Source organism: Trichechus manatus, unplaced genomic scaffold (genome assembly GCF_000243295.1).
Source record: "Trichechus manatus latirostris isolate Lorelei unplaced genomic scaffold, TriManLat1.0 scaffold00082, whole genome shotgun sequence".
NCBI classification, from domain to species: domain Eukaryota; kingdom Metazoa; phylum Chordata; class Mammalia; order Sirenia; family Trichechidae; genus Trichechus; species Trichechus manatus.
The window spans coordinates 11,736,237-11,746,357 of NW_004444018.1; the positions used below are offsets into that span (position 1 = coordinate 11,736,237).

The 10,121-nt window shown below is 38.1% G+C and overlaps 1 protein-coding gene across 4 annotated transcripts in view; it reads right to left on the reverse strand.

Annotated features, from left to right (window-relative positions):
- The window catches only part of CDC14B (cell division cycle 14B), a 109,727-nt gene that overhangs the window by 30,288 nt on the left and 69,318 nt on the right, over positions 1–10,121 (reverse strand). For all 4 annotated transcript variants that reach the window (XM_023735841.1, XM_023735840.1, XM_023735839.1 and 1 more), the window contains exons 6-7: positions 4,226–4,292; positions 1,407–1,469 (exon numbers count right to left, since the gene is read on the reverse strand). In XM_023735841.1, coding sequence (XP_023591609.1) covers positions 1,407–1,469; positions 4,226–4,292 — 130 coding nt within the window. The remainder of the gene's footprint in view (positions 1–1,406; positions 1,470–4,225; positions 4,293–10,121) is intronic.

Sequence of the window (10,121 nt, forward strand, 5' to 3'; positions counted from 1 at the left end):
TGGAGAAAAAATAAATTTTTAAATGTAGAAGATACTTGCGGTTTTGCCTGCCTGGAATCTCTTTCACCTCTTTTTAGTCTATATGGTTTGGCAGAGTTGACCTCAGGACCCCAGCTTCCAGGATGGCCAGAAAACTAGGTCTGGCCAGAGTATTGGTACAGATTGGTTCCAGACTGGTACAGGGACAGGCATGTGATCTAAGCCAGGTCAATGAGAGGCATTCCTAGGTCCACTGCTGGAGATGAGTTTGTCAAATTGTTAAATATTGCTGGTGGACATCTTTGTCACTTCTGGAGAGAGCTGACCTGAAAACGAAGCTAGCCCAGTCCAATTTCTGATGAGTGTTTGAGCACCTGAATCCTGTCATGCTTGAAGTCACACCTGCTTCCTGGGCTTTTCATTTATGTAAGCCAATAAATTTTCCCTTTTTTAAATTTAAGCCATTTTTTAAGAGTCTCTTTGACTTGCAACCAATGTCCTGACCTAATATAAACAAAAGATTATGATAAAAACTGAAATATTTTCCAGAGATAATTAGATGTATGCTGATTATTTACTAAGCCAGCTTTTGTCAGACCTGATGCTAAAGGTTTAAAACATTATCTCATCTAACCATTGTATTAAAAAAAGTCATCAATACTAAAAAGCATTTAAACTAAATGTTACGAAAACTACATAGGCGCACACTGATTCACTCTGGAAAGATACACTGTTATGGACTGAACTGTGTCCCCCAAAAATGTGTGTCAACTTGAGTAGTCCATGATTCCTACTACTGTGTGACTGTCCATCATTTTGTCATCTGATGTGATTTTACTATGTGTTGGAAATCCTACCTCTATGATGTTAATGGGGCAAGACTAAATGCAGTTATGTTAATGAGGCAGGACTCAATCTACAAGATTAGGTTGTATATTAAGGCAATTTCTTTTGAGATATGAAAGAGAGAAGCAAGCAGAGAGGGGGACCTCATACCACCAAGAAACAAGAGCCAGGAGAATAGCATGTCCTTTGGACCCAGGGTCCCTGCGCTGAGAAGCTCCTGGACCAGGGAAGATTGATGACAAGGACCTTCCTTCAACAGACAGAGAGAGAAAGTCTTCCCCTAGAGCTGACACCCTGAATTTGGACTTCTAGCCTCCTAAACTGTGAAAAAATAAATTTCTCTTTGTTAAAACCATCCACTTGTGGTATTTGTTATAGCAGCACTAGATAACTAAGACATATCTCAAACTACAGAAATCCCCACTAAGAACTGGGAACAGAGAGATGGGGCGAAGGGAGTAAAAACTTGACTTTTTACTTTATACATTTAAAGTATTTTATTTTTTTTAAACAAAAGGTACTACTTCTATAAGTAAAATAGATAACTAAAAGAGTTAAAAACAGTATCCATGAAAACTTACTTCATAGTATTCATATTCATCAAGGTTAAATGAGTTGAAATTAAGGAAGCCATACTGCATTGCCTAAAATCCAAAGGAAAGCTTTTAAGAATAAAGATACAAATAAGGAAACAATTTCAGATCCAATTTCATAATAATATCATGAAGCAACCAAGAAAAGTATTATTACATTTAGGTGACTTTTCATTGGATAGTTTCAAAGGAAGTGCGCTGTATATTATAAAACTTCCATTATCTGGAAAATTAGTTATAATATTTATTTTAATAAAATTTGATTTTGTATTTTCATTCAATCAATCATCCTATCCATCAATTACTAAATAATCATACCTTCTGAGTAATCCTACTAATTAGATCAACATCACTCATGGGTATATGATTCAGAAATTTTGGCTTGAAATACAATGTACAGCCCAATGTTCTCTAAACAAAGAATAATGAAGAGGAAAGAAACCATGTGCTAAGTTTTTCCCAAACAATCCCAGGCTTTATAAATATCCTCACTTTTAAATTGTTTTGAAAAGTTAGTCTTGAATTAAGAGATTAACATTCCCTATATTAAAGACAGCCGAGACATTAACAATAAAATTCAAAATTTTGAGGGAAAAAATAATTCTTTCCATTAAAAAAAAAAAAAAAAGTAACTTCTCTGTTCTATCCTCTAGCCCCACTGTGAGTTGTGGAAGGCAAATCATACTAAGTGAAATAAGCAGAACCTCTGTTTTCTAAGACAAGGATGAGCTGAGAGCTGGTAGCCTCTGAGAAGTGTTCTTGCTATCTGACCACTGAGCTAAACAGTCTGTAGCAAGAATTCTTGGCCTAAATAAATAAATAAGAATTCTTGGCCAACAAGGTATTCTTGGTTCAAAAGGGGTGACCTTATAAATCCAACTTTGAAAATTTAAAATACTGAAATATGACTATAAAACAGGAAAGGCAGAACACCAACCAAAAAAAAAAATCTAATTTTATAAAATGTAATTATTTAAGCTCTAATTCTAAAACCAAATCAATGATGAATTTCATTTCTTTGAATTCAGAAGTACTCAATATATTTCGTGATATCTGGACTACAGCTATTTGTAACAGAATGATACTGTAAAATGTAGTTCACAGGCAATGCCTATTTTCCTTTGAATTTCATAAGGAGCTCCTATTGGAGGTAGACAGAACTAAATTTAAGACAAAATTACATAAATGTTTCATATATGCAATAACATTCAAAATCAGTCACAAATAAAAAATGCTGAAATTGAAAATCAGAAGCTTTTGACCCTTGAATAAAGCTAATTATAGTGTGGCGGAAAAAGGAATCTTTGACCTATAATACTAGGTAATTGGACTTTAGCTGCAAAATCTGATACAAGCCATACCAAGAAATAACAATGAAACTGCTATACACTGATGGGAATGGTCACAGTAGACCACTTCCAAGCCCCTCAGTTTTTCTTTTCTTTTTTGGAAAGGTGGGAGGGTGGGGAGAAGGAGCCCTAGGATGAGAAGTGTCTACATTAGCAGTTCCCCGGGGTTCAGCTGGAAGGTGCCATTTACACACGCTGTCCCTCCTGCCTCTAGATTTTTACCTTTGTCCAGTACCTGCCTGAGCTGAGACCTGACTGAGGTACTTCGGGGCTTGTGAGAACTACCTCACAGTCACTGGACTCAAATAAAAAAAATTAAGTTCCCATACCCCATTGCCTTATACAGGAAAAAGGCATACTAATTAGTCTCTGAATTCATATACTAATTAATCCTCTCATTTAAAGGTAAAATTTCTGTCAAAATTCTCAGAAAGTCATCATGTTTCATTACAAAAGAAAATAAACTTGAGCTCCTTTTGCCTCTGAAATTATAAAAAAAATCACATAAAACTTGAGATGTTATGGAAGGCTTATTTGATCCACTGGCTACTGATTTACAATTTTAATTTCTTGTGCTAACCCAACATTCAATAATACTTGACAGAGTGAATGTTATAACCAGGGCCGCCCACATTACAAACTGCCAAGGGACCCATTTAGTTAGAATGTGGCATGAAGGGGCTGCCCTGGAGTCAAAACAGTAGCCCTAGTTATAACACAAAACCAAGCCCGTAACGGCCCTACAGTACAGTGTAGAACTGCCCCATGGGAACCGACTGCCACATCTTTCTCTTGCGGAGAAGCTGGTGGGTTCACACCACCAACCTTTCGGTTAACAGTGGAGCACTTTAACTACGATGCCACCAGAGCTCCTTGCAGGTTATAACATAAGGTAGTTATTTTAAAACAGCTTTGAGAAAGCGATAGATGTAAATAAAACCTTGTAACAAACCAACGGGCTTTTCAAACTCTTCTGTCCAACTAGAAACTGTGTGACAGCTCGAAGGTACAAAACGGTCTGACAGTTAACTTTTGTTATAAATACGTCTGTGTAAATAGTATCTGTGGGAATCAGACACCTAAAACACATAAATCAAAGAGAGCTTGAAAACCAGCAATCTTTTTACTTTTTGTTTTTCATTTAAAGTCACAACATGCTTAAAACAAACTCAGGATTCAGAACCTAATTACATTTAACTGCCTCTTATTCCCTGCTGTTTTTTAATTGCTGCCCCCTTCACACCCCTCCCCCTCAGCTCACACAGAGAAGCACTCAGAATAAACTGTTTTCTGGTTTAGTACAGTTCTAACACTGGGGGTAAATGTGGTCCCTGTGACATCACACACTTCTTGGAAGAGATCCTAATAAGCAGACCTTTGAGGAAGAAGGCCAAGCCTTCCCTGGACTGCACTTCAGTTCTCCAGCACAACACTGACAGCATCCTATGTGTCACCTACCTTCTTCACTGCATGAAAACAGTCAAGAAGTGTAATGTAGAAATTGCAACTTCCATAGGCAGCATCTCTGAAATTTCAAAAGTATTGAAATACAAAGCACAGTTAGTTTATTTTTTTTCATCTGCAGTACACTCACCCCAAGACAAAGCTGACCAGAATTTAAAAATCAAACACATAGCCAGAACCATTCTCAAAACAAACAAAAAAAGGCTTTTGTTTTTAAATAAAGTATAAGTCACTTAGAAATTTCAATGCAGTTTCTACCTTCTGCAGTATGTGGACCTGCATCAATAATGACTACTTCCTAAAATTCAAATTATCTCTCAGGATCATTTCTGGCTTTGAAAGCTGAGCTTCGAATGTTCCTTGGTAGGTTCAACTGATTAACAGTATTTACCTCTCCTCACAAAAGTATAAAGCATTTGTTTTTTGTTTTTTTTTCTGCTTTAAACTGGAAAAATACTGTATCAAACTATTAACAGGAAACATTGCTTTTTGATTCTGTGCGTGTGTGTGTGCGTGTGTGTGTGTGTGTGTGTGTAGCATATATATCCATCCAAGCATCCAAGTAGGAAAAAAATTGGGAAAACAAGGTAACTTTTTTTTTTAATTTTCTTTTTATTGTACTTTAGATGAAAGTTTACAGAACAAATAGTTTCTCATTAAACAGTTAGTACACATATTGTTTTACGACAATGGTTAACAACCCCACACATGTCAACACTGTCCCTTCTCAACCTTGGGTTCCCTACTACCAGGCTTTCCTGTCCCCTCCTACCTTCTAGTTCTTGTCCCTGGGTTGTTCTGCCCCATTAGTCTCGTTTTGTTTTATGGGCTGTCTAATCTTTGGCTGAAGGGTGAACCTCGGGAGTGACTTCATTACAGAGCTAAAAGGGTGTCTGGGGGTCATACTTTCAGGGTTTCTCCAGTCTCTGTCAGGCCAGTAAGTCTGTTTTTTGTTTGTTTGTTTGTTTGTTTGTTTTGTGAGTTAGAATTTTGTTCTACATTTTTCTCCAGCTCTGTCCAGGACCCTCTATTGTGATCCCTGTCAGAGCAGTCAGTGGTGGTGGCTGGGCACCATCTAGTTGTACTGGAGTCTGGTGGAGGCGGTGGTAGTTGTGGTCCATTAGTCCTTTGGACTAATCTTTCCCTAAAACAAGGCAACATTTGAAATACTACATACAAACTAGAAACATTTCACTCTCATTATGCTAGCACTTTTAACAATTTAACTAGATGACTTGTTTCTGCTTCATAAGGGACAATAAATCCATTGCTGTAGAGTCGATTCCAACTCATAGCGACCCTACACGAGAGAGTAGAACTGCCCCATAGAGTTTCCAAGGAGCGGCTGGTGCATTCAACTGCCAACCTTTTGGTTAGCAGCTGTAGCTCACTGTAGCTCTTAACCACTGCACCACCAGGGCTCAAACAGTACCAATAAAACCACAGGAAGTATGAAGTCAACTACCTTTGGTAGAACCACTCCACCCTGCAAATAAACAAGACTCAATCAAGTCATCATAGCTCTTTCCTAAGTGCTATAGTTTACAGATAATCCCACCCAAACACTGCATCCACACGTATCAGTAATATTTCTACAAATCTCTTAACATCAGTTAAGATTTTGCCCAGAAAAAAAAAAAAAGGTACTCTCCTCAATCCCATCCAACTTCTTTTTCGCTACCTGGCGCCATTATAAAATAGAAACAATTTTAATTAGGCAATATAAAAATTAATTTAGTTATGATCAAACCAGGGATGCCAAACAACCATGCCTATCTGAATGGTGCTCATCTGGTCCCCAGGTGGACCAGGGTTACTACTGGAGTCACTACTGACAGCCCATCTTGGATGAGTTTTTACAGTGTAATATATATCTTACTTGAAAAAGTAAACTGTACCTTTTAAACTTTTAATTCTTGCCCAAACCTTAAGGGGGAAATATTCAAAGACTGTTAATTATAGCAACACTCAACTAAAAGGCATCCTTTCTAGCTAAAATAATTTTAGATGTTACTTTCTTGATCCATTAGAATTACTGAGATAGGGGTTTTTTTTTTCCTTTTAAAAGGAAGTATATTCCCAGGAATTATAAACTTCAATGGACTAAAAATTTCTCAATGCTTTTCTACTGGTCTTTGAAGTCTAATAAATGATTCTTGAACAAAAAAAAAAAAAAAAAAAAGACTAAATGAAAGAATGAGGCTTGAGTTCAAGTATAAAGGTCATGTGGATTAGACACAATGCCATTTTTGTTTTGTAAAGTTCTAATTTTATAAGTTTCCCTTCTAAGAGCTAGAAAAGGTCTCTATCCAATCTAGAAGACAACAGTTTTGCCAATAACTTATGGGCAATATTCAGGGAGGAGAAATCAAAATGACCTTCAGCAGTGATTCTCAGAGTGCGGTCCTCAGAACAGCAGTTATCAGCATCACCCAAACTTGTCAGAAATGCAAATTCTCAGGCAACCCCAAACCTACTGAAATCAGACTCTGCAGGTGGGGCCAGGTAATCTGTGTTTAAACAAATCCTCCAAGTGACTATGACCTATATTTAATTTTCAGAATCAGTGACCTATAGAATCAAGATAAACACTTATTTTGGAGAAATATTTTTTTAATAGCATAGGGAATATTTTCAGATAGAGAAGCTAAGGCAGGAAAAATGTAGTTTAGCCTAAACCAAAAACAAAATTATCAAATACATGAACTCTCAAATTGCATCCCAATGTTTTCATCATGCGTCCCCAATTAATTACTATTATCTTCTTCACCTACTGATAATTCTTGTCCTATCAAGCTAAAGACATGCTGATTCAGTCTCTGAGATAACTTTATGTATTTATTTAACATATATTTCTTGAAAATCTACTATGGGATAAGCAATGCCTAGTCAACTACGATTCAACGAGGTTTGATCCAAAGCTTTAAAACTAAATTTCTGCTTCATGCTATCTGAATAGACAAGAATCTGTTTCTTTATTCACTCATGTTACTTCATTAACATCTCCAACTTTAAACACAGCCACAACTCCCTCCCCGTCCCAATTAATCAGGCCTCTTCAAACTGCCAGAATAACAGCTACTAGGGTGGATATAAGCCTTCATGGAGAGAAAAAAAAACCTCATTACTAAAATAATTTAAGAAACTTGGAAAAGCAACTGAGAATCAATGAACAGGTATTGCTTAGCAACTGCAAAACAATGTCAAATATTAGTTAAATAACAGCTGTCATAGCAGCTTTTATTCAAAATTACCAAACACTGCAAAAAACCCAAATACTGTCCAAAGGAAAATGGACAAATACATTGTGGTACATTCACAGAACGGAGTGCTACAAAAGTAATAGAAAAGGATGAACTACTGATACATGCCACAAAATAGACACATCTCACAGACATTTTGTATTAAAGAAGCCAGATACCAGCTCCCCCAAATATATACTGTATAATTCCATTTATGTGAAGTTCAAAGATAAGCAAAACTAACAGATGGTGGTAGAAGTCATAGTAGCGGTTACTTAGGGGGTGACTAGTGACTGGAAAGGGACAGGAGGGAATATTCTAGGGAGATAGTAATGTTCTATATCTTGAACTACATGTGGTAATTACATACAAATGTAAAAATTTACAGAGATGAGGCGGGGCCAAGAAGGCGGAGTAGTCAGAATGCTTCCTACGTCCCTCTTACAAAAAAAGACCTGAAAAAACAAGTGATTTGATTATATATAAATATCTAGGAGCCCTGAACAAGGCAAATTTGAGGAATCAGACAGAGTGACAGGGAGAGAGACAGTTCAGAAGCAGTAAGGAACTGCCTGACCTGACCCGGCAGGAGTCACAGCCCTTCAGCCCGGACTGGCTCAGGGTGCGCAGTGAGGCAAGCACACAGCTCCGCGTGCTCGCTCAGGAGGCACTTTCCACATCGAGAGAGATCCGGCAGCAGAGATTCTGTTGGGACGCTCCGAACCAGTGAAAAGCAGCACCCTAGTGGCTAAAGATAAGTGCATGTGCGTGGCCTTTTGCAGGGATTTAAAAAAAAAAAAAAAACATTTGGGAAATACCTGTCTCCCACTTACCACCTCCCTCCTTGCTCTGCACCAGGTCTGGCTGGCTTCAGCAATTTATATGAGTCCCCTGGGCCAGAAGTGGACCCCACAAGGCATTCCAACCCATTCTCCTGGCCTTGGAGGGGGTACAGATTAACAAACGGGAAAAAATAAGCTACGGGCTCCCCTATGCCAGAAACTCAGGGTTGGCACAACTCCTTTGCCTAGGAATAGGCATAAGGGGTCCACAGACTTTGAGTGCCTTCCACCCCTGAATAGACTTGTGTGGACTCATCTCAAGAGCATAAGCCCTAACTACCACAGTAAAATAAGGTAAACGCCTGAAGTCTAACTTCAACTGTTTCAGCTGGGAAGTGGTAGATTTGCTCTGCCCTTTAAGCAAGTGTCTTACCTATCCACATCAGGGGCTTGAGGACTGGTAGCTCCACCCACACCACCTAGCCACATGCTACAGGGGTCCAAGAATAAGTGGTGCTCCCCAGTCCTTACAGCCAACAGAGTAGGGTGCTCATAGTCCAGCTGCAAAACTCACCTACCTACTTGCTCTAGGGAACAGAGACATGCTTTCCTTTCAGACATTCAGGGGCAGCCATCAGCCCCTTGCCTTGCTCAGCACATGATCCCCTACTGCAGCCAGATACCTGTGCCTACAACAATCACCCATGCCTCTCTAAGACTGTAGGTGACAGCCTGCACCACACACTTGGTGACCGACTGCCTGGACACCTGAGCTTAATCCATACAGGAAAATTTAACCAACTCCTGTGCACACATACTTAGTTACCAACCTATCTACCTGGTGACAGCACATTAGAGCTTCAAAGGCACCAATAATCAAACTAGCGCACATGAGCAGCCTATTTGGGCGTATCAAAACAAAACAAAAAAAGAAGCTAGGAAACACTAAAAAAATATAAAGTAAAATTATAATAATTTATTGATGGCTTGGAGACAACAGTAAATATCAAATCACATAAAGAGGAAGTCCATGATGGCTACAGCTAGCTCCCAAAATAAAGAATCAATAAATTTCCTGGAGGAAGAGAATTTTCTTGGAATTACCAGAGACAGAAAACAAAAGATTAATATATAGAACTCGTCAAGAAATTAGAAAGGAAATTTTTCAAAATGCAGAGAATGGAAAAGGACACAAAGACAAAGCAGTAGCAGAACTTAAAAAAGTTATTCAAGAGCATAATGACAAATTTAATAGGCTGCAAGAATCCATAGAGACAGCAATCAGAAATCCAGAAGATTAACAATAAAATTTCAGAATTAGACAACTCAGTAGAAAGTCATAGGAGCAGAATTGAGGCAAAGGAAGTCAGAATTAGTGACACTGAAGATAAAGCACTTGACACCAACTTATTTGAGGAAGAATCAGATAAAAGAACTAAAAAGAATGAAGAAACTCTAAGAGTTATGTGGGACTCTATCAAGAGAAATAACCTACGAGTGACTGGAGTACCAGAACAGGGAGGGATAACAGAAAATACAGAGAGAACTGTTGAAGATTTGTTGACAGAAAATTTCCCTGATATCATGAACGATGAGAAGATATCTATCCAAGATGCTCATTGAACCCTATATAAGGTAGATCCCAAACGAAAGTCACCAAGACATATTATAATCTAACCTGCTAAAACCAAAGATAAAGAGAGAATTTTAAGAGGGGCTAGGGATAAAAGAAAATTCATCTACAAAGGAGAGTCAATTAGAATAAGCTAGAACTACTCAGCAGAAACCATGCAGGCAAGAAGGCAATGGGATGACATATATAAAGCCTTGAAGGAAAAAAACTGCCAGCCAAGAATTATATATCCA